Below are 25,482 nucleotides of genomic sequence, written 5' to 3'. Positions count from 1 at the left end.
CATACCTGCAAATGGCACACTGATCTTTCATTAAATGCATCTAACATTTGTTTCTACCAGGTAATTTGCACGTATGTAATGTTATGATTCCTTAAGAGAACTGGGAAATTTTAGTCTAAACTATAGAAGAGAAACTCCCCATTTAACTTTCAACATAACCAAAACTCCCAAGCCATGGATATATGTTATGCTGTCCCGTCTTTATTTTCCTGGAACCTGTCCATATTTATGCTCAGTTCCGATGGCTTCTTTTCTTCCCTAGCCAGCCAGCTGCTAATTTCAGGAATGACTCCAGTTTACAAAGGAGAATACTTCACTCCAGCTCAAGTTAAGGCTACCAGCCTCCTTGAATCTTCATTAATCTAGTCTCCTCAATCTGAATGTCAGCTCCCAGCCAAGATCTGCATGTTGAAACAACAAACTCAATATTTTCTTTGCTTCAGGTGCAGGACCGGCTGCCTTATTTCCTGTTCTCTGTCTCTCAGATGGCTGCAGATATACTTATATTTGTGAAGTTCAATGATTATAGATTTCTTACAATGATGTTGTAAGAAACCTAATCCATCACGTTTTGTTGACCTCTCTGCTCTCAAAGCCTATCTCCCTGACAATGTGAATCACATATCCTGGTAGAAATAATAATAGGCCATTTTCTTAACACCAAACTCATTCTCTCTTGGAATTAAACTTACAGCTGAAATCATACTTGTTTTTAAAACCTGACAAATTTTATATGCCTGTGAGTCTTGGAGACGAACCATTTTCCAACTAACTTAACTACTCTTCTCATTGCCTACAGGTGTGGACAATCTTGCACCTTCTTCACACTAAGTCAACCAGGGCACTACTAGCTCATAGAAAGAAGGCTACTGTTAGTTGAGTAGAATTCAGAGACTCTTTCATCCTTCCATCTTACCTTAAATTAAAGAGGCAGTTCCAACAACAAAACAATCTTACAAACGTTTATTCATAACAGTACCATCAGTATTTTCTCTTGCGTGTATTTTTTAATTTCCTGAGTATGATCATATGTGAGTGCTTGAATCAGGGGAGGAAGGCTTGTTTCAGGATCACTATCTTCTTCATCTGGAGTGGAAGTTTCCAACAGCCTATATGAAGACAGTAAATACGTGACACAAATTATATTCATTGACGATAAAAATTAAAATGTTGATATTAGAGACATTATATTAGATCTCCTCATTTTTTGTTGACCCGATTACACCATCCTATGACACATATGGCAAGGATGTCTTCCCCAGTGCAAATACAAAATGGGGTTTTTGGTGATGTCAGGTCACCAATTCCCATTGTTTTCTCTGGTCTATGAAATGTGTCTCTCAAACAAAAACATTGTTCCAGGTCCAACAAGGAGGGAAAATATGGCACAGATCAAATGTTGGAGAAGGACAGAATATTTAATCTTCATCCAGACAGAGGTGAAAGTGGTAGAAAGCTAAGAGAGAACATAATCCCAGGCTGAGGGGAAAAATGTTGGTCAGCGGAGAAATAAAGGCTAAGACCCCAACAACATCTCAGACATGACCTCTAAAGACTTACACTCCATATCTAGCTCTGCCCCTTCCCAACCTGCTCCCATATAATCATAACAAATGCAAATACCTTACAAACTGGAAACGTACCTTGGCATGCCATATTCACAAAACTCCCATCTACCTAATAACGACATCATCAGTCAAACAAGGTGTGACAATACCATAGCATTAAGAATATAGACAGGGTGGTTAAAAGGGTGTTTGACGTGCTTTCCTTTATTGCTCAGTCCTTTGAGTATAGGAATTAGGAAATCATGTTGACTTGTACAGAACATTGGTGGAGCCTTTTCTGGATTACGATGTTATAGAAGAATATTATTAAGCTGCAGAGGGTTCAGAAGAGGTTTACCAGGATGTTGCTGGGCATGGAAGATTTAAGTAATGAAGAAAGACTGAATAGACTGGGAGTTTTTTCATTGGAGCATAGGAGGTTGAGAGGCAATGTGATAGAAGTTTATAAAATAATGAGAGGTATAGATGGTAGTTGTCTTTTCCCTAGGATCAGGATTTCATGATGAGGGGGCACAATTTTAAGCTGAGAGGAGAGAGATTTAAAAAATGACATGAGAGCCAAAGTTTTTTACACAGAGAATTCACATGTAGAATTAACTTCCTGAGGAAGTGGTGAATGTAGGTTCAATTACAACATCTGGCTTGGAGGGGTATGGGCCAGAAGCAAGCAGGTGGGATTAATTTAGTTTGGGATCATGTGCAGCATAGATTGGTTGGACCAAAGGGTCTGTTTCCATACTTTCTGAGTCTATGAAATGTATTTTGTCTTGGTTTCTTTTTATGAAGAAAGGATGAGACAGAATTGACAAGTGGTCAGCTCAAAGCTAGTTAAGTAAACAGATTGTGAGGCCTTGGGCATTTTTTAAAATTGGATCAATAAAAGCAGTTTGAATGGGTGGGGTCAAGCTCCCGCAGAACCAGGATTTTTAGTTTTATCTTTCTGCAGTTGCTGGGGTCTTGAAGCTAGATGTGGACACTCTTATTGTTCTCTCGGTTACAGATGAAAGCTGGGGTTCACTTCTGGCTGCTAGAATAGCATGGCAGACAATCGATTTTACTGAATTTGCCTTGTCAAGTGAGTGTTTTTGGGATGCTACCATATTGGAACAGTTAATTAGTAATAGTTAATATGTAATTTTGTTAAGCATTGCAACAGAGTCATAGTAAAGCTGAATCTTTTATTTTTAATTTATCTGTATTTTAGCTATGGTGTACAAATAAAGTATGTTTTGCTTAAAGTCGAGCTGTTTGACCAATAAAATTGTGTCTAGAATGCTATGTGTTCAAATGAATCACACAGTTCAAGAGTGGGTAGGTGGCAATATTCAATTCTGTCCAGCCATAGGGGGCAAGGCTAATTGCAAAAGGTTCCTAATAGATGACTCAGGATTCTTTGGGGATCACTGAAGAGGAGTTCAAAGAAGACACACTTATGTTAAGGAGACAAAGAGTAGTCTCTGAAGTAAATCCACAGAGGCCGTATCCATCACCAAATAACCATTTTCTTACACATAAACAGTCCTTGACTTTACTACTACCTCATTCAGAGTTAGCTCCCAGTGTCTCTCTCATGCCCCTTTTTATCTGTCAATCAGGGGCCCCTGATTGGACTACATTAACAGCCCCAATCTAGAAACTCATATTCTATCAGCTCCGGGAAAACATAGAGAAGTTCTAGATTGAACAGCTGTCAGTGAAAAGCTGAAGCTGTGCCTATGCTATGGAGTCAGATTTTCAGGGTCCATGGAGCAGTGAACCGGAACAAGAGTTGTTAGTGAGATAATCATGATGGACAAACTCTTGAAATGGAGTTTCAAGCCCAGATCAGCAAACATGAAGAATTACAATCCCTTATGAAGTTTAAAGAAATCTGTTGGCCCCCAGCTTGGTGAAGGCTTGCTCAGAGGAGCACAGCCAGAGACAAGTTTGTAGGACCATGAGAGGCTCAGCTATACAGGAGCAAAGGAAGAAGAAAAGAAAAGCAATAACAGTCAGTGATTCATTAATTAGGGGAACATCAGATGTTTCTGCAGCTATAGACATCACTCCAGTACAGTATGTTGCCTCCCTGGTATCAGAATCAAGGATCACAGATTGGCTTTATGGAGATGAGGAATAACCAGATGGTCCACATTGGTAACAATGTATTAGGTAAGAAGTGTGATGTTGGCCTGCAGACAGAATTTCAGAAGCAAGCTACTGAAAACAGGCAGCAGCAAAACTTCAAAAGTAGTAATTCGAGAATAAAGCAGATAAAAGCATGGTTGGAAAGCTGATGGAGGAGGAAGGGATTTAGAATGGACACTGACAGTAAAGATATTGACTTCTGCACAAACCAGATGCATTGCAGCTAAACAGAGCATGGAGTGAATGCTTCTGGGCATTTGGGCTAGTGCTGCTGGATACTTTAAGCTAACTCTGCAGGGTTTGAGACCAGGAAATAATATCAGGGAGGAGTATCAGGGTGCACAAAATACTAAGAGAAACAGGCAGCAGTAGAATAGACAATAGTAACATAACTGATGAAGTCTGGGTAAGGGAGAAAAAAATGAAATCTAAATCAGGCTTATATTGTAGGTATGTGAATGCACGGAATATAGTAAACATAATTGATTACCTGCAGGCATAGATTATCATGTAGACTTAGAATGTTGTGATGATAACATCGACTTGACTCAAGGAATGTCAAGTCTGGATGTTAAAATATTCTGCGGACAAGGTATTCAGAAAAAATTGGAAAGCAAGAAAAGGAGGAGGTTGCAGTATTGGCTAAGGAGAGTTTTGCAGTGCTGGACAATAATGTCCCAGAGGGTTCAAGGACAAAATCAATTGGCTAAAGTATATAAAAAGTGTGCAATTACATTGCTCAATATAGCCTACAGACAACCATCTATTAGGAATGTTGTAGAGGAACAAAAGTGCAGAAAAATTACAGAAGTGGAAATATTTTAGAGTAGTTATAATAGAGGATTCTAAACTACTGCAAAACAGATGGGGATAGTCGTAGTGTAAAAGGAAGAGTGGGGGGAGTGTTCATAGATTGTATTCAGGAGAGTTCTCTATAGCAGTTGATGTCCAGTTCAACAAGAAAAGCAGACACTGATGGATCAAAGTTCTTGGAAATTTGATTAGTTACGCACCTGAAGTAGTAGTGGGGGGAGCACTCAACAGACAATGCTTATAAGCTCTTGGCCAATGGGAGAGAAGGTCAGTGCCAAATCCAGAATAATGAAAATAAACTGGGGAGAGCCAATTTCAATGGGGCAAGAATGGAGCTAGGCTGGATCAACTGGAACCAAAGGTTGGTGGGTAAAACTGTAGCTGAAAAATGGGCTGCCTTCCTAAACAAAAACAGTTCAGGCAAAGTCAAGGAATACTCCCTCAAAAAGGAAAGATCAGGTAAAGAAATACTAATCTCCCTGGATAAGAAATTGATAAAGAAGAAAAGTCTGCTTACAATGTGTCATTTCAAAAATACAATTGAGAATCAAACTAAATACAAACGTTTCTTAGGGGAGGTTTGAAAAAAAACCCAACAGAAACAAAGAGAGATCATGAGTAGAGATTAACAGGGGACCCTACAGCCTAGTCTGCACCAAGCTCTCAGGCCCTGGGCTGCATCAAGGCCCTGTAGGCGGTACGGTCAATTTTATCATGCCTTGATAAACTCCAAAGAATGAATATTTTTCACATTTTTCATAGTTTTTGCCAAATATCTGAGACTATAATAACATTATAGGATTTAATAATATTTTGGCAAGGAAAGTTTAATAACTTTTTTTAAATTCTAAAATGCTTATCATTCACCTTTGGCTCTTTTCAACAGATGGAATGTCATAACAGGACATGGCAGGCTGAAGCACATAAAAAGCTTTGACTTCATTGTGCTTCACATAATTATTTATAAAACAATTTTATAGTTTCATAGCTAATACAAAAAAAGGATAATTTATAAAATACATTTCAATAGTGAATGTTATTCAGGAACTAAAGCAAATGAAACCGATGTTCTAATTAGGTTGTTTTGAATTACCACTCCAACCCCACTCTGTAGCAAATTTAAATAAGCTGTTCCAGCAGCAGCCTCAATAACACAAGCTAACCAAAACCTTATAACATACATAGGGTTCTGAAGTGACTTTAGTGACCTAGTGAGCAGTGCACAGCCTGTTAGGGAAGAGGTAGAGACTCAAAGTTATGTTTTGAACTGATCTTATTGGGGCCAGGAAGAGGCACAATAGTATAGCTCCAGCCAAATCTGGCCTTGAGCTGCTTCACACAACCGTCCATGTTGACTCCCTGTATTACACACTTTACCATCAATGTTTCCACTTGCTGGTGTGCAGTTTCTCATCATTGACAGCCAGCAATCATCTGTCATCGGCTTGATGAAGATCAGTGCAAAGCAAATTCAGTTAATCATAATTGAGGCCTGGAGTTCAGTGGAGTTGGGCTGGGGAGGAGTGAAGCCTGAGGATCAGGAGATCTTGTGAGGGAAGAATCAGAGGTAAGGGGAAGAATCAGAGGCAAGGGAAAGGGAGGTATGTGTTTGTTGGTGTGGGGGGGGGGTCTACGTCATGGAATCCCCACATTGTGGAAGCAGGCCATTCAGCCCATTGACTCAACCTTTTGAAGAGCATCCCACCCAGATCCAGCCTCGTATGCTACCCACCATCACCTCCCCCACTCCACCCCGCCAAATCCTGCATTTTCCATGGCTCACCTACCTAATCTGCACACCCCTGGACCCTATGGGGCAATTTAGGAGGGCCAATCCTCCAACCTGCATAGGACTATGGGAGGAAACAAGAGCACCCAGAGGAAACCCACAAGACACAGGGAGAATGTGCAAAGTCCACACAGACAGTCACCCAAGGCCAGAATTGAACCTAGGTCCTGGCGCTGTGACGCAGCAGTGCTAATCACTGAGCTACTGGAGAAGTGGAGTGGAACCCATGAGAAGGAGACTGAAGCCCAAAGAGGACTTTTGATAAGGGTGGAAGTGTTTTTTGGGACAGGGGAGGATGGACACTTGATGCATTTTGCAGGCTTCCTGTCTGCTAATTCCACTTCCAAATCTTTTTTCTATATATGAGATTAAATGTTCTATTTTTCCTCCCTAAAAGAAGTGAACTGCTTCAGCATATACCTTCTTGAGTACCAGAACCCTTCAACGTCCTCACCCAAGTCCATTCTATGTTCACAAGAGTAAACATGAGTATCATGTTGGACCGTATAACAAATGGCCAACTAACCTCTCCCAGAGATCCTCCTTAAATAACAGCAGCAATATGTGTGTTGGAGCCTTGTTAATTTTGTGGTTAAGCTTCAGCAAATAATGTGTTCAATATTAAAAGACTAATTAGAAAAAACATGATTCATCAATGCAACTTGCTGTTTTTAAGGACTTATTTGATAGTTAAAGGTCAGACAGGTATTGTATATATAACATAAATTTGCTGATAGCTGAAATAAACTGAGGATAAAACATACGAATCCTGGTGATGAGTTATAGATTAGAACAGTCCGTGCTTTTAAAGTGTTTTGTGTTTTGCTGAAGGAATGTGTGTGTGCTTATATAAGTGTTATGAGCTCTGATATAAATATCATACAGTTAACTGAATGGTATATAGGTAATGAGCAGCCTGACAAGCTGGCCTGAGATCAAAGATTGCTAGGTCCAAGAGATAAGCCTTTTTCCAGGGAGACACAAGCAAGTCTTAATAAGCAATTAATCAAACTAGCCATGTGAAAGATAATACGTTTGTGATGTTTGACAGTGGTCATTTGCAGAAGACTAGACTGTGTAAAAGTGCACAGCTGATCTGCATGGAGATGTTGTGAAGTTAGCTAGCTTAGCAGGAGGTTGTCTGATCTCACTAGGTGAAGGTTGGGACAAAGCAGGCTGATCACATGTTTTTTTGTGACCTTCACACAAGTCCATGTAAATGAGATCACTTGACGGGTAAGATTTTTTCAGCAGTTTTAAAGTGTACTTTGATTTAATAAACAAAATTTGGTTTAAAAAAATCCCATAATCCTACCGTACTGTACAGCTGCTCTCTCGTAAGGCAGAGAGAGAGAGAGAGAGGAGGGGAGTGGTATTGGTTCAACATCAGGGTTACCACACCTCAGACAAAGGGAAAGATTGAGGAGAGTTCTTTATGACAACCTTGGCTGGAACAGGAATTGAACCCAACTGTTGGCATCACTTTGCATTGCAAATGTGTCAGCTAGCCAACTGAGATAACCATTAATATTAGCTATATGTTATTTTTAAAACTGCTTTGGCTTACTGATGTACAGAACAACCTTGGTCATCCGATCATCGGTTATCCGAATTTCGGATTATCTGAGCAAGATCTCAAAGTCCCATAAAAACACTATCCATTATCTGAACAATCAAGTCATCCAAACAAAATACTCCCCGCCCATCTCATTCAGATAATCAAGACTGTTTTGTACATAATAAATCTGGTGGACTGCAAAAAAAGGGAATAAAAGTCTACAATATCACTGAGTAGGGAAAATTAGTCAACATAGTAGTGCTTACTTCTGGAGATCATCAGTAATTGATGAATATTTTTGATTATTTCTTTCAGATTTTGGGACTTTATCGAAGCTCTGCAAACCTGACGTATATCCATTGGCACCAAGATCCTCTGCAAAAGATGTTCCTATTCTTAGATTTGGATTTGGTTGCAAACTCTGAAATATAAAAAGTGTACGTGGTGAATTACCCTATTTCTAATTCCTCCCATTTACCTACATTTTCTTTCTGTGTATGGTCAAATTAACAGAAGTGATAAGCATCTCACTATGAGACATTAATATGACATATTTAAACTGCTACATTAGAATTTCTAAATCCCAGAAACAACAGGTCAAAACTCTTATAGAGTCATGCAGCATGGAAATAGAGCATTCAGCCCAACCAGTCTATGCCGAACATAATCCCAAACTAAACTAGTCCCACCTGTCTCTTCCTGGCCCATATCCCTCCAAACCTTTTCTTTTCATGAACTTATCCAAGTGTTTCTCACCAAAACAAGCCAATTCTGGTCCACTTTTAAACCCCTGACATTTCACTGATTTCAATGATTCCAGAACTAAAAATAGCTGTGAATATGATTTAAATAGCTTCCCATAATGAATGTACCTTTAGATTTATATGTTGCTCTTGCTGTAGTTCGTTTTGCTCCTCTGAAAGATTAGAGGTTCGTACAGCAGCAACTATCAACAGGAGATAATATTAAACATGGTTAGATATTTGTAAAGCATTGAATCCCTACAGTGTGGAAGCAGGCCATTTGGCCCATTGAGTCCACACCAATCCTTCAAAGTGCATCCCACCTAGACCCAGCCCCCAACCCCTGTAACCCGACATTTCCCATGGTTAACCACCTGGCTTGCACATCCATGGACACTGTGAACAATTTAGCATGGCCTATCCACCTAACCTGCACAACTTTGGACTGTGGGAGGAAACCAAAGCACCCTGAGGGAACCCACGGAGATACAAGGAGAATGTGCAAAGTCTACATGCACAGTCAGCTGAGAGTGGATTTGAACCCAGGTCCCTGATGTTGTGAGGCTGCAGTGCTAACCACTGAACCAACATGCCATCCATGATGAAGTATGTCTAGGCAGGGTGAAGCCAGAGGAAACTCTGTTGGAGGTCTGTAGTTGTCCTGATGTGCAAATCAGCTGTTCGATTTTAGTTTGGGTCGAAATACTAATTGAAAGATAGTGCTTGAAAAATATTTCATCAACAGTCTGTTAGATCAGTCAGGCAATGAGGAATAGCTGAGATTTTTTTTAGCAGTTAAGATGTCCTATGCCAGGACCAATTAGCAGGATGTGCAATTTCAGTGATGGCCAGCATTTTACCAGCAGTAACCAGAAACCATTGTCCAATGAGGGCAGCAACCTGCCTCACAAAGCTACCAGCTGCAAGATGAAGAAAATAGTACTTCCATAATGATGCATATTAAAAGATCAGGTATGTTTAGTGTAAAGAGACAGGGAAGCGGGCCCTCATGATCAGGGTCAGGATTTTAAATTCACCATCAAATAGCTGGGCCAGGCACATTCATGGTCTATGAAAGAGCTATAAAGAGGAACCATTCCACCCTGAGAACCTACTGGGAGAGAGTTTATGAGGGTAATTTAGTTGATGTACTGTAAGTGGATTTCAAAAAGACATTTTTAAAAATGGCATATAATAAGCTTGCCAAGGAAATGACGCCCATGCAATAAAAAAAGCCAGTGGCAGCATGGATACCAATGTGGAAACAGACCATGTTGTTTTTGAACAAAAGGAAAAGTAAAGAAAAATGAATGGTGTAGACGTGAGCATACAGGACCTAATTTCAAAACCAAAACCTTAGAATATTGTTAATTATTTACATTGTCAACAGTTTGGAAATGAATGGGCTCCTGAAAGAAATAAAACTGCATATCGCTAGGGATCAAGAGGGAAATGGGAGGGTTTGGATTGCTCCACTGGGAACCGGCATGGACTCAATGGGCTAAACAACCTTTTACTATTGTTGTCTGTGACTCCGATTCTGACTCTCATCACATTCCCTCATAAGGCAGAGTTGGGTACTGCAGATGCTAGAGATTAGAGTCAAGATTAGAGTGGTGCTGGAAAAGCATAGCGGGTCAGACAGCATCCGAGGGGCAGGAAAATCGACGTTTCAGGCAAAAGCTCTTCATCAGGAATTAATCACTCTTTAACTTTTCATTTATTTCTACAAAAATTATGTCTTCTCTACTTGGCGGTTTCCCTTTGGGTGACCAATACAGATGATCCCCGATTCATGATCATCCAACTTACAAACAAAATCCCATATTAATATTAGTTTTAAGGATCCAACATGCAAATATTTGTTTGTATTTACAAATGACTATTTTGTATTGCATTGTATTGTTTTCCAACTTCTGGACAAAACAATTTATGAATGTACAGGAATGGAACCCATTCATAAGCGGGAGACCGCCGTATTAAAATATTGTGTGTGCAATCCTCATACTGCTGATCATAGCACAGCTGTTAGAATGTGAATTTAAACGTCATTTTAAAAATACTTAGACAGAATGATTGCTAATTGTATACTCATTGGATTTAATTATATCCAGTGGAGGACATATGGGCTTTCACTTGAGCAGATATAAAGTTCACAAACTACAGTGGTAGTCGAGGTAACGGAGATTTGGTGGTAACATTGTTGCAATGTTTCACTCTGTAAATAAATATTAGATTAAAAAAAGATTGCCTCCTGTACTATCCAACAGGCTTTTTGGAATTTAAAACTAATCAGAATTCAGAAGAGTTGGGATAAAGATTAGAGTTAGAAAACAGCAATGGCACAGTTTTTGTGCTCAAGGATTTGCCATTGACCTCAAGGAAAGCTGACCACAAAACTTTAGTGATCTTTTCAGTGTGATGTTCCCCTTCCTGAAAACAATTGAAATCTTGAGCCAAGACGAAGGGTATAGAACAAAAGCCAGCAGAAGTGGTTTTAGCAAGCAAGTAAGAAACCATTCACGTTGAGGTATTTGCACATGCAAACCAGTGAGTTAAATACATCTACATACATCTTATTTAATTTTTTGTGAAATAAATGATTATCATTGGACTACGGTAAGATTCCCGATCCTGATGGATTCCCCATTATTATCGTAGCAAACCTGAGCCATTGCTAAATGCTTACTTTCCATTTGCCTATGATCAACAGATGATTCAACTTGATGGGGAAACATATTATAAACTTGCGCTTTGTTCAGCTCTGGCATATTTTCATTGATCTGTTAAAAAAAAATTATACCCATGTTGGAAGAAAATGGAGAATTCACCTTATATTTAGTTGAACAAAGATCTACATTCATATTCTAATAAATGACTAACCTCTTGAAGATCTGTTTCTATAGTTTGCTCTTGCGGTGGTGGTGTTTTCTTAGGTCGGCTGAGGTTGAAAAGCTGTTTCATTGAAAAGTTGGCTTCAGGAGACATTGATTTACTAACCATATGCTTATATCTTCTGAAATATTCAATTTTGGAATCTTCATCAACATCATCTAGTAATTTGCGTGAAGCCTTGATTTCTCTAGATATCCAACGCTTTATAGTTGGTAAATTCAAACTTTAAAAAAACATCATAAAAATACAGTTGAAAACAAACTAAAATCTACTATTTAAATCATTATTTCTATTATGTCAGACTTCTTCTCCACTCTATAATTTTCTCAGTATTCTGATCTGAGCAGTTCTGTGCCCATATTTTCAAATTATCAATATATCAAATTCAGTATACAGTAATATATGTAACTAGCAAAGTAATCCCAATTTCTAGATTGGCAGAAAATCGCATGCTGGTTCATTAAATCTTTCACCTAACGAATAGTGCTGCCAGTAACTAGTCTGAATTACAAGTGATTCATGTATCTCGCAGACTGACAACTTAACATTCTGAGAAGTAATTTTGCAAGCTATTGAATTGTACAGATTATAAACCAGTGGGGAAAGAAGGTTTATTAGCAGAGAACTGGCTGAAGGAGAACAAAAAAGATGAACAGATGGGAATTAAAGAATAAATGCAAGCATCTCTGATGTGAAAAGGAGAAATTCTTCTTACTCACTAAAGTACGTTATGCAGTTTCTGAATTACAGCAGTATTTCTCCCTCCCTGCACTTCTTCAATCTTCCATATTTGTTCATCCGATCCTCTATATTCCATCAACTGCCAATGTATTTAAGCTACCACACACCTTAAAAAATTATAACTCAAGCATCTTGAGTGAATGTTGCAAACGGCCAAACAGTTAGCACACAGTTGCCATGCAAATATGATCAATAAAATTAGAGGAGGAGGAAAGGAAAGGAAAAAAATGCACAGCATGAGTATTTGAGATACTCATCTTCAGAAACATTAGCACCTCAACAATGATATAGCACAGACCTTTGCACACACTTATCTTATAAATGGTTTCCATCACTTGTGAAAGGCAAAAGCATAAATAGTAACGTTTCTAATTAATATTAAACAGATAACTAAGATTATCTTCAAACAAGCTCTGAGCTAAGATCATTTATTCAACACTCTAGTCACCAAAACCAAGGGAGACATCAAATCACTTAGAAGTTGGTGTTGAGAAGAGTGACAGGGCTCATTCTTGTTGACAATAAATTAAGTTACGAAGAAAGTTTGGAGAAATCTGGGCTTCTCTTCTTGAAAGAGAAGGAAGTACCTGAGGCATGATTTTATAGAAACATAGAATATAGTTAAAGGAAAGTGAAAAGCAAATTTAAAATAATTAATTTTAGATTATGGCAAAGGGGACAATGGTTCAGAATAGTACATTGTAAATTTAGCATTGGTATCAGAAAGGTCTTCATAAAAAAAAGCCATGACGTGGAGGTGCCGGCGTTGGACTGAGGTGGACAAAGTTAAAAATTACACAACACCAGGTTATGGTCCAACAGGTTTATTTGGAAGTACAAGCTTTTGGAGTGCTGCTCCTTCATCAGGTAGCTGTGCAGCAGGATCATAAGACACAGAATTTATCGCAAAAGATCATGCATGCAACTGATACGATATATTGAACAAACCTAGATTGCTGTTAAGTCTTTCATCTTTTAGAATGGTTTGCAGGTTTCAGTTCATTAATATGAAAATCCCACAACTTCTCTCAAATCAGATTCTCGAGATAACTTAAGGTTTTATAAAAGGAAAGGGGACATCTCAGCTCAGACAATGCTTTTAAGGTGTGAGGTTAGAGTCTGTCTGTAACTCAATCTTGAGTCAGACTGGTTCTATTTCCAAAGTAGGAATTTATGAAATGTTACATGGATTGACTGCCTGCTTTTTGAGCAAAATAGAGTGTGTCTGCAATCACAATTCTGTATGCATTCATGCATGTGTGTATGCATGCATGTGAGGGAGAGAGAGTGTGTATGTGCATATGAGTGTGTGTGTCTCTTGGGGGTGTATGTGTGTGTGTCTGAGAGAGTGTGCATATGAGGGAGGGTCTGCATGAATGTGTGAACATGCAAGAGTGTGCGTGTACTTGTGTGAGTATGTCTCTCAGGAGAGACACAGGATGTGACTGATAGGGTACCCTTCATTGTCCAGTACTTTCCAGAATGTAGAAATTACATCATATTATTCGCAGTCTGCAACACATTATCGGTGAGGATGAGCGCCTCACCAAGACCTTCCCCATACCTCCACTTCTCACCTGTGAACAACTGCCAGACCACTGTTTATAGCAAACTGCCCAGCCTTCAGGACAACATCGACCACAACACTGTACAACCCTGTCATGGCAACCACTGCAAGATGTGTCAGAGTGTCGACACAGATACCTCTAACTCATGAAGGGACACCACCCACCATGCACATCTCCCTCACATGCATGCATACACACACACATATAAGTCAATGGGGTGAATTTGCATTTGCAGAATTGTGATTGCAGACACATTCTATTTTGCTCAAAAAGCAGGCAGTCAATCCATGTAACATTTCATAAATTCCTACTTTGGAAATAGAACCAGTCTGACTCAAGATTGAGTTACAGACAGACTCTAACCTCACACCTTAAAAGCATTGTCTGAGCTGAGATGTCCCCTTTCCTTTTATAAAACCTTAAGTTATCTCGAGAATCTGATTTGAGAGAAGTTGTGGGATTTTCATACTAATGAACTGAAACCTGCAAACCAATCTAAAAGATGAAAGACTTAACAGCAATCTAGGTTTGTTCAATATATCGTATCAGTTGCATGCATGATCTTTTGCTATAAATTCTGTGTCTTATGATCCTGCTGCACAGCTACCTGATGAAGGAGCAGCACCCACCATTTGTGCAGCAGGTACTCATTTGACTCGGTCAACGCTATCTACCTCATAACCTGCAGTCAAGGTTGCCCTGGGACATGGTACATTGGCGAGACCAAGTAGACGTGACGACAACAGATGAATGGACACCGCGCAACAAACACCAGTCAGGGATGTTCCCTCTCATTTGGGGAATACCTCAGTGGTCAGGGATATTCAGCCTCTGATCTTTGGGGACTGTCCTCCAAGGCAGACTTCAGGATATGTAACAACGCAGAATAGCCAAGCAAAGGCTGATAGCCAAGTTCTGTACCAATGATGATGGCCTCAACCGGAACCATGGGTTCAGGTCACACTACAGGTGATCCTACTGCATTATACACTCTCACATGCACACTCTTACATATTCACACACTCGCACAGACTCTCTCTCATACACATGTTCTCTCTCAGACACACACGCATACACCCTCCAAGAGGCGTGCACAAACCTCTCTCTCTCTCTCGCTCTGTCGCTCCCTCCCTCCCTCACATGCATGCATACACACATATAAGTCTATGGGATGAATTTGCACTTACAGAATTGTGATTGCACTTACATTTTATTTTGGTCAAAACGTACACAATCCACAGACAGTCAATCCGTGTAACATTTTATAAAATCCTACTTTGGAAATAAAATCAGTCCGACTCAAGATTGGGTTACAGACAGACTCTAACCTCACACCTTAAAAGCATTGTCTGAGCTGAGATGTCCCCTTTTCAACATAACCTTAAGTTATGTTGAAAATCTGATTTGAAAGAAGTTGTGATTTACATGTTAATGAACCGAAGTCTGCAAACCATTCTAAAAGATGAAAGACTAAATTTTTCAGTATATCGTATCAGTTGCACGCATGACATTGTGATCTTTTGCTATAAATTCTGTGTCTTATGATCCTGCTGCACAGCTACTTGATGAAGGAGCAGAACTCCAAAAGTTGTACTTCTAAGTAAATCTTTTGGACTACAACTTGGTGTTGTGTGATTTTTAGCTCCATAAAAAAGCATAATCAACATTTAATATTGAGTTTCAAAGTGGGTCATCAAGCTAATAATCTTGAAATCATTTTTAAAAACAATTAGATAGGACAATAAATGAAATGAATAGATCAATTACGATGAGACAAAAATGAGCTGTTTCACCCTAATCTGTAACATTGTATCAACTTAATTATTTGTTTTTGATTTGTAGGAATTGAATGTAAATAACTGCCAGCCATCATAAATTGTTAATTGTAGTATAACAAAATGTTTTGCAATCTTCATATCTTATTATGAATTTACTAGTTATGCAAACTTTTGTTCCATTGTGTTCGCAAATTATTTTGTATAGTCTGACTTCATGTAACAACCTTATGTAACAAAGCAGAAAGGAATATAAAGAGGAGCATTAAAACAATAAAATTTTGCTTATTTAAGTTGAAAAACTTACTACTTAGTGCAGTCAACTGTGAGCTGAGCCTTCAGTCTACTAAGGTTAGCCTCATCAGTGAAAATGGAGCGCTGTCTTACTACATCCACCATTTGAAGATAGTGAAGGAATAACTGTTCACAGACTGTGATGATATGTGTAGTAATTCGTCGGCTGAGTTCTTTGTTTTCCACGTTTGTCAAAGTAATGTCATCAGATTGGTGCAAAAACTCCTCCCAAAGCATCTTTACATCTGCTAAAATCATTCCTCCCTAACAATAACAATACCAACTTCAAATTAATCTGTTCAGAAGCACAGTATACTTTTAAAAATAATATTGCATAATTAGTTCAAAAGAGGTACAGCAAACTTTTTATTAACTGGCACTCATGGGACCAATGTACTGGTTGATCAAATATTCAGGTATTATGCTTTATTCACTTCAATAATTTATTTCTCTTAAATAAACCTTACTGGCACAGAGTCTTCTCATTCGCACCCTCAACTGACAACTTAGACATCACGATAATACAGTAAATCTCTGTATTTTAGATAAACTTGAGGCATTTGAGATATATAATTTTTGCCGGTTTATCATAAATGTTGGTTCATATGATGCCAGTTAAAACAAAGTTTGCTGTATTTGCTTTTACTATAGAAAAATTGCCCAAAAAATAAACTGATAAATGCAACTTCTAATGTGACATGGTGAGAAACAAATCAGAAGTCCAATAATTGATCATTGGCTTGTAATGTATTTGTAAGTTTGAGCGATGCAAAATAGTGGAGGCTCTGTGACTTCAGAGTTGCACAATGTTGACATTGGGAATATCTAGTGTTCCCTCACCCAATCACTCCTGAAGAAGCTCTGAAGAATAGTTATATTAAACTTGAATTTCCCTCTCCATAGATGATGCCAGTATGAGTTCATCCAGCACTATTTGTTTTCATTCCTAATCATCATCCATGAGTCTTATAAGAAATCAATTTTATAGAATGATAACAGAAGGTTCAGCTGTGTTGGTTCTCAAACCCCAACAGCCTACCAACAGTGACAATTTATATTTAAGACTACACAGAAAGGGCTGCTATTGATGGGCTGCCAGTACGCATCAACTGCATTATTACGTTTGGTCAAAAATGGAAAGAGGCTGAAGTAATAAGGTCACCAAAATCAAATGATAAAATGAATCCAACATGGAAAGTCAAAAATTAAAAAATATGAATGGAATACAAAGACTGTAAAAGCTGAAAATCTGAGTCAGAAAACATAAAATCAGTGTATGCAGAGAGATCAGGGAATTGATATCAGATTCACATTTTTAACAAGATTGTGATGAAAGACATCATTGGCTGCTGATGCCTATCTGCTCACTCCGCATATGAACATATCCCTTCTTAAAAATAGAAGCACCTACCAGCGCCTGTTGTGTAGCTAAAGAAACTGATGAAACTTCTGTTTTTGCACTGATCCTTCTTTGAATCAATTGACAGAGTTCCTTGAGAGTGGCCGGGGCCGACTGAACATTTTGATCAATAGGAGTTACTGGACGCTTTAACTGAAACACTTCAAGGACATAATCAAAAATGGATACAAACAATAACAAATTACATGAATTAAGTCCTACAAAGCTGCTCTGCTTTTATGATAGACTTTAAATACTGCATTTCTACTTGAGTACTTGTTTGATATTGGTACCTTTCAGTGAGTGTTTTTAGGCATTAACATGTTACACTGCTCCATTTGTGTGTTCTTCATTCAAGCAAAGTCTGTGCATGCTTTCACAGATCATGGCTTAGCACACGAGAATTCAATGGAATACATGACTCACAATGATTGCACGTGGTAATCTAAAATCATCTGTTCAATCAACTACCTTGAACAAACAATTTATCTCTCAATATAATGCAAAAGTTATTCATGATATAGTTGGCCTGTAATTTTTAGGATTCCTATTTATGTTTATATACCTTTAACAGGATAATAACTTTGGTTGGATATATTGTTGTCGAGAGTGTGGTGCTGGAAAAGCACAGCAGGTCAGGCAGCATCTGAGGAGCAGGAGATGAAGAACTTATGCTCGAAACGTCAATTCTCCTGCTCCTCAGATGCTGCCTGACCTGCTGTGCTTTTTCAGCGCCACATTCTCGATTCTCATCTCCAGGATCTGCAGTCCTCACTTTCCCCTTGTTGGATATATTGTTGGAGGTTTCATTACATGAGATCTTGCCTCTAATTACTCTGCCTCCAATACTCTTGATATTGCTGATCCAATATGGCCTTCTTCATGGTACTCTGGTTTTCAATAATCATCTCATTACTGACTGGTAACTCCAAAAACACTCCACTGGCTGTCAAGTGCAGGCGAGACTCAATAGACTGAGTGGTGTCTTTCTGCACTATAGAGATTTTACGATGCAGTTGCCGAAATCTAATTACATTTAATGAATAGTGATTCTCGTTCAGTACAGAGACTTGGTTTATATTTTCTATCGGGCTCGTTTGAAAGTCAGGTAAATTGGGAAACTTTATGTACTTCTTAAAATTTTTAACTCTTGCAACAACTCCAGGAAAGCAGGACATGATTTCCAGTGCACTACCCAAGTGAGTCTTAACATTATGACAACTTGCATGACCTCAAGACATCCTTTTCACATAATTTTTCATAATGCACACTTTGCATCTAGTTGTTAAGTTAGCAATGATTCTCTCGACAATGACTTTAAAATGAAAACTCAGATTTAGTTGATTAATAAACTGTTCTCAAAAGTATTCGTGAAAATATATTACCTTCAATTCCAAATGTTCCAGTAACCTCAATACTCCTTATTAAAACAAATAACAAATTAATTATCCAGACTTGCTCCTTCTCTTTGTAATGCAACAAGCCTGCATTGTTTGAAATATTTGATAAGCTCAGAATTAGTCTTGGCTATGATGTCCCAACAATTCAATAACCTTTCTAATGATACAATGAGTCTCCATTTCATAATGAGCACTCAAAAATGAATAGCTTTCTTCCATGGCAGTTTTGGAGGGGCTAATTTTAAATAAAATTGCAATAGAATATGGTATGCTATTATAAAACACTTTGGGGCCAGATTTTTACTGCCAACGCAGGTAGCTTAAGTCAGGGAGTTTTCCAACTTGGTAAACCTGCTCAGATTCCAAAGGTACCTTTGGATTCAATTGTGACTCTGGGGAGAGGAGCTGTGAGAAGGCTTCACTCAGTCCACTTTGTCCAGATGCTTTAGAAGCTATTGTGGCTTCTAGCGCTTGACTTTCATAACCCCTCACCACTCACAAATTATGACCTCCATGGTTGTGCTTCGCACCCACCAATCACTCTACCACGACCCATCTTACTTCCATACCAGCTCATGCCCTTCATAACCAATGCCATCTCTATGGCTACTCATGAATTCCAATCACCCCAGTCCCCCATACTCCTGTGTCACTTCCATGCCAACTCAAGAATTTTAAGCTCTGATCGCACACCACCCTCCAGTATATCCCTCCAGACGTGGCGGGAATCACGGAGACTTGCTTGCAAGGCGATCAGGATTGGGAGCTGAATATTCACAGATATACTGTTCGCCCAGCTGGGAATTTGTGTTGCAGACGTTTCGTCCCCTGTCTAGGTGACATCCTCCGTGCTTGGGAGCCTCCTCTGAAGCGCTTCTGTGATCTTTCCTCCGGCATTTGTAGTGGTTTGAATCTGCCGCTTCCGGTTGTCAGTTCCAGCTGTCCGCTGCAGTGGTCGGTATATTGGGTCCAGGTCGATGTGCTTATTGATTGAATCTGTGGATGAATGCCATGCCTCTAGGAATTCCCTTGCTGATCTCTGATGGGCTTGTCGTATAATAGTAGTGTTGTCCAGTCGAATTCATGTTGCTTGTCGTCTGCATGTGTGGCTACTAAGGATAGCTGGTCGTTTCGTTTCGTGGCTAGTTGGTGTTCATGGATGCAGCCTTCCTGTTTGTCCTATGTAGTGTTTTGTGCAGTCCTAGCATGGGATTTTGTACACTAAATTGGTTTTGCTCATGCTGGGTATCGGGTCCTTCGTCCTGGTGAGTTGTTGTCTGAGAGTGGCTGTTGGTTTGTGTGCTGTTATGAGTCCTAGTGGTCGCAGTAGTCTGGCTGTCAGTTCGGAAATGCTCTTGATGTAGTGTGGCTAGTCCTTTGGGTTGTGGCATGTCCTCATTCCATTGTCTTTCCCTTAGGCATCTGTTGATGAAATTGCGTGGGTATCTGTTTCTGGCAAATATATTGTACAGGTGTTCCTCTTCCTCTTTTTGCAGTTCTGGTGTACTGCAGTGTGTTGTGGCCCTTTTGAATAGTGTCTTGATGCAACTTCTTTTCTGTGTGTTGGGGTGGTTGCTTTCGTAGTTCAGGACTTGGTCTGTGTGTGTGACTTTCCTGTATACCTTTGTGGTGAATTCTCCGTTCGGTGTTCTCTGTACCATCACCTCTAGGAATGGGAGTTGGTTGTCCTTTTCTTCCTCTCTAGTGAATCGGGTTCCTGTTAGTGTGGCGGTGATGATCCTGTGTGTGTTTTCTATTTCTGTGTTTTTAATGATTACAAAGGTGTCATCCACATATCTGACCCAGAGTTTGGTCAGATATTTGCGGTAAGACTGTTTGTTCTAATCTTCGCATTACCGCTTCTGCTATGAGTCCAGAGATGGGTGAGCCCATGGGTGTGCCGTTGATTTGTTCATATATTTGGTTGTTGAATGTGAAGTGTGTTGTGAGGCACAGGTCCAGTAGTTTGAGTATGCCGTCTTTGTCGATAGGTTCAATGTCCTGTTATCTGTCTGTATGTCCAGCAGGTTGGCTATTGTTTCCCTGGCTAGGGTTTTGTCGATAGAGGTGAACAGTGCCGTTACATCGAATGAGACCATGGTTTCTTCCTTGTCTCTGTGTATATTTCTGATGATGTCCAAGAATTCCTGTGTTGATTGTATAGAGTGTCTGGATCCGTTGATCAGGTGTTTCAGTTTCTGCTGTAGTTCTTTAGCCAGTTTGTGTGATGGTGTCCCTGGTAGTGATACTATGGGTCTGAGTGGAATGTCTGGTTTGTGAACTTTAGGTAGTCCATAGAATCTGGGGGTGTTGTTGCTTTCAGGTTTCATTCTTTGTAGGTCAGCTCTGGTTATCTGTCCGTTTTTTTGTAGGTTCCTCAGTGTGTTGTTTATTCTATTGGTGAGCTGTGGGGTAGGGTCAAACTCTCTCTTTTGGTTAGTGTTGGTATCTGCAAGTAGTTGTTGCGCTTTCTGGATGTACTCTGCTTTGTCCAGGATGACCGTCATTCTGCCTTTGTCTGCTGGTAGTATGATTATGTTCTTATCGTTTCTTAGTGATTTTAGTGCTTCCCTCTCCTTGGTGTTGAGGTTATGTGTTTGTCTTTTCCTTGTTATCAGAGGTACGATACTTTGTCTCACTGTTTGTTGTGTCTCTTCTGTCAGTCCATTGTTCCTGAGTGTGCATTCTAGTGCTGCTAGGAAGTCTGCTGTCTTGGTGTCCCTGTGGTTGTAGTTGAGTCCCTTGGCCAGTATTGTTCTTTACATGCCTGTGAGCTGTCTGTGGGAGAGGTTTCTAACCCAGGTGTGTGTTGTGGTGTCCTCCCTGTTGTGTGTTAGTTTGGCCATTTTTCTTTTAGTGCTGTTTTTTCACACAGACTTTGATCATGGATGTACATCCTATCGAAAAGAAAGGCAGGTGGGCATACAGGGTGAGGTTGCCTTATTTGTAAGAAATGAAATTAAATCAATAGTAAGAAATGAAGTACAGTCAGATGGTGTAGAATATTTGTGGGTAGAATTGAGGAACTGCAAAGGTTAAAAAAACATAGTTGGAGTTATGTACAGGCCTCCAAATAGTAGTACGGAGCTGGGGCACAGAGTACACCAGGAGGTAGAAAAGACGTGTAGGAACGGCAAAGTTACAGTGATCATGGGGGATTTCGATATGTGGGTGGACTGGGAAAATCAGGTTGGTAGTAAACTGCAAGAAAAGCAATTTGTGGAATGTCTACAAGATGGCTTTTTGGAGCAGTTTGTGGTGCAGCCCACTAGGGAACAGCCAATACTGGATTTAGTGTTGTCCAATGAGGCAGATTTGATAAGGGTGCTTAAGGTGAAGGAACACCTAGGAGGCAGTGATCATAATATGATTGAATTTACTCTGCAATTTGAGAGGGAGAAGATAGAATCAGAGGTAACGGTATTACAGCTGAATACAGGCAACGACAGAGCCATGAGGGAGGAGCTGGGTAGAACTGACTGGGAGAGGCGCCTAGCAGGAAAGACAGTGGAACAGTAATGGCAGGAATTTCTGCAGTAATTCAGGAGTCAAAGCATAAATTCATCCTGAGGGAAAAGAAGCATGGTACAGGGAGGATGAGATAACCATAGCTGACGCGGGAAGTCAGGGATAGCATAAAAGCAAAAGAGAAAGCATATAATGTGGCAAATGGCAGTGGAAACCAGAGGATTGGAAAGCTTACAAAGACCAACGGAAGGCAAAAAAAAATAAGGAGGGAGAAGATTAAATATGAAGGTAAGTTAGCCAGTAATATAAAGGAAGACTGTAAGAGTTTCTTTAGATATATGAAGGGCAAAAGAGAGGGAAAAGTAGACATTGGATCACTGGAAAATTATGCTTGAAAGATAGTAGTGGGAAAAAAGGAAATGAACTGAATAATTATTTTGCATCAGTCTTCACAGTGGAAGACATGAGCAATTTCCCAAAAATTCAAGGGAGTGAGGGTGCAGAGCTGAGTATGGCAGCCATCACTAAGGAGAAGGTGCTAGAAAAACTGAATGGCTTGAAAGTGGATAAATAACCTGGACCAGATGGACGTCACCCCAGAGTTTTAAGAGAGATAACTGAAGAGATAGTGAAGGTGTTATGAAAGTGGTGATCTAGAATCAAGGAGGGTGCCAGAGGACTGAAAAATCAGCAATGTGACATCCCTGTTTCAAAAGCGAGTAAGGCAAACGATGGAAAATTACAGACCAATTAGCCTAACCTGGATCATGGGTAAGATCCTGGAACCCATTGTGAAGGATGAGATTTCTGAATACTTGAAGTGTATGGTAAAATAGGACAAAGTCAGCATGGTTTCATCAAGGGGAGGTCATGACAAATCTGCTAGAATTCTTTGAGGAAGTAACAGGCAGGTTAGACCAAGGAGAGCCAATGGCTGTTACCTATGTGGCATTCAAGAAGGCCTTTGACAAGGTGCCGCACAGGAGGCTCCTGAGTAAGATAAGGGCCCACAGTGATAGAGGTAGCATGGATAGAAGCTTGGCTGTCTGGCAGAAAGCAGACAGTGGGGACAAAAGGGTCCTTCACACGATGGCAGCCAGTGACAAGTGGTGTTCAGCAAGGCTCAGTGTTGGAACCATAACTTTTCACTTTATATGTTAATAATCTAGATGAAAGAACTGAGGGGCATTCAGGCTACATTTGTAGACGATACAGAGCTAGGTAGAGAGACGTAGCATTGAGGAGGTAAGGAAGCTACAGAAGATTTGGACAGGTTAGGAGACAGGGAAAAGAAGTGGCAGATGGAGTACAATGTGGGAAAGTGTAAGGTCATGCACTTTAGTAGGAAGAATAGAGGCGAGGACTATTTTCTAAATGGGGAGAGAATTCAGAAGTCTGAAGTGCAAAGAGACTTGGGAGCTCTAGTCCAGGATTCTCGCAAGGTAGACTTGCAAGTTGAGTCAGTAGTTAGAAAGGCAAATGCAGTAATAGCATTTATTTTGAGAAGTCTTGAATATGAAATCAGGGATTTACCTCTGAGGCTCCATAAGGCTCTGGCCAGACCACATTTGGAGTATTGTATGCAGTTTTGGGCTCCATATCTCAGGAAGGATGTACTGGCCTTGGAGCATGTGCACAGGAGGTTGACGAGAATGGTCCCAGGAATGAAAAGTTCACATATGAGAAACATTTGAAGACTCTGGGTTTATACTCGATGGAGTTTAGAAGAATGGGGGGGATCTAATTGAAATATATAGAATACTGAATGGCCTGTACAGAGTAGATGTTGGGAAGATGTTTCCATTGGTAGGAGAGACGAGGACCAGAGGGCATAGCCCTCAGGTAAAGGGAAGACCTTTTCGAACGGAGATAAGGACAGCCGGAGAGTGCTGAATCTATGAAATTTATTGCCACAGAAGCTGTGGAGGCCAGGTTATTGAGTATATTTAAGTCTGAGATAGATAGGTTCTTGAGTTACAAGGGGATCAAGGGTTACAGGCAGAAAGTGGGAGAAAGGGGTTGAGAACCTTATCAGCCATGATTGAATGGTGGAGCAGACTCGATGGGCTGAATGGCCTAGTTTCTGCTCCTATGTCTTATGGTCTTTTTAAATTACTATTCATTCTGTATTCACCTGGAGCCATGGGAAGATGAAAAAAAAATCCCTGGAGTGCTGCTGGCTCTGCCAGCATTTATTGTCCAATCCTAATTAGTTAATCAGGTTCAGCTAAGAGTCAACTTAGTTGAGACTCAATGGACCAAATGGCCTCTTCCTTCACTATAGGGTCGCTATGTTTTTAACTGTTTACCTGTAGCTTGAGTCTAATTACATTTATTGAAGAGTGATTCTTGTCCAGTACACAAATCTAGAGCCTGTACTTTCTATCAGGTACATTGTTGTTGGTGTGGAGTCTCATGTAGGTCAGAGAAGTCAAGAGTGGCAGATTTCTTTTCCTAAAGGGCATTTTTTAAGCAAATGGGTTTTTATGACAATGTCTACATTTTCATCATTGGGCCATTGTTCATACTAACTTTTATTGAATTTCATTTTGAGTGCGAGCAGCAGCTTATTTTGAGTGTGAGCAGCAGCTGAGTTTAAAGGACCCCAAAGGCTACAGCTAAGGTGAGACAGTTTGTTTTAAAATTACTTACCGGTAGTGGGCAGCGGTGTTTTTTTTCTCTTCACAGAAAGAGCGGGAGCAGCAGGGGGAAGTGACAACGACCAGAGGGGCAGCCGGAAGCTGGTGTAGCACAAGCTTACCTGGGTAGGTTTTTTTTTCCCTGTAAAAGCGTGCAGGAGAGGAACCTGAGGCCTCCTACCCGCCCTCCTCCTCTAACCTAATAATAAGACCCGTTGTGGTAAGGAGGTGAGTGCTGCATTTTGCTTGTTCTATTCTTTAGACCTAGTTTTTTTTTAAAAGGTTACTTTTAGAGGGATGGCAGTGAAGGCAGTGCAATGTTCCTCTTGCAACATGTTTGAGGTGAGGGATGCAATGGTCGTCCCTGCTGATTACACTTGCAGGAAGTGCACCCATCTCCAGCTCCTCCAAGACCGTGTTAGGGAACTGGAGCTGGAGTTGGATGAACCTAGGATCATTCGGGAGGCAAAAGGGGTCATAGATCGGAGCTTTAGGGAAGTAGTAACTCCAAAGATGGCAGATAGATGGGTGACAGTGAGGGGGACTGGGAGGAAGCAGCCAGTGCAGGGACCCCCTGCAGCCGTTTCCCTCAAGAACAAGTATACCGTTTTGGATACTTGTGGGGGGGATGACTTACCAGGGGTAAGCAATGGGGTTCAGGCCTCTGGCACGGAGCCTGTCCCCATTACTCAGAAGGGAAGGGTG

At 40.1% G+C, this 25,482-nt stretch overlaps 1 protein-coding gene across 3 annotated transcripts in view; it reads right to left on the bottom strand.

The window, feature by feature from the left end:
* Nucleotides 1-25,482, bottom strand: part of ccdc87 (coiled-coil domain containing 87) — a 115,986-nt gene that overhangs the window by 78,205 nt on the left and 12,299 nt on the right. For 2 of the 3 annotated variants that reach the window (XM_043713618.1, XM_043713619.1), the window contains 7 exons: nucleotides 17,283-17,431; nucleotides 15,885-16,135; nucleotides 11,482-11,716; nucleotides 11,288-11,381; nucleotides 8,728-8,801; nucleotides 8,122-8,276; nucleotides 980-1,109 (listed from right to left, as the gene is read on the bottom strand). In XM_043713618.1, the coding sequence (XP_043569553.1) occupies nucleotides 980-1,109; nucleotides 8,122-8,276; nucleotides 8,728-8,801; nucleotides 11,288-11,381; nucleotides 11,482-11,716; nucleotides 15,885-16,135; nucleotides 17,283-17,431 (1,088 nt within the window). The remainder of the gene's footprint in view (nucleotides 1-979; nucleotides 1,110-8,121; nucleotides 8,277-8,727; nucleotides 8,802-11,287; nucleotides 11,382-11,481; nucleotides 11,717-15,884; nucleotides 16,136-17,282; nucleotides 17,432-25,482) is intronic. The other variant, XM_043713620.1, reaches the window with a different exon arrangement.

Source organism: Chiloscyllium plagiosum, chromosome 23, assembly GCF_004010195.1.
Source record: "Chiloscyllium plagiosum isolate BGI_BamShark_2017 chromosome 23, ASM401019v2, whole genome shotgun sequence".
Taxonomy (NCBI): Eukaryota; Metazoa; Chordata; class Chondrichthyes; order Orectolobiformes; family Hemiscylliidae; genus Chiloscyllium; species Chiloscyllium plagiosum.
Note: the sequence above shows the minus strand (reverse complement) of the source record. Positions and strands in the feature narration are given on the sequence as shown.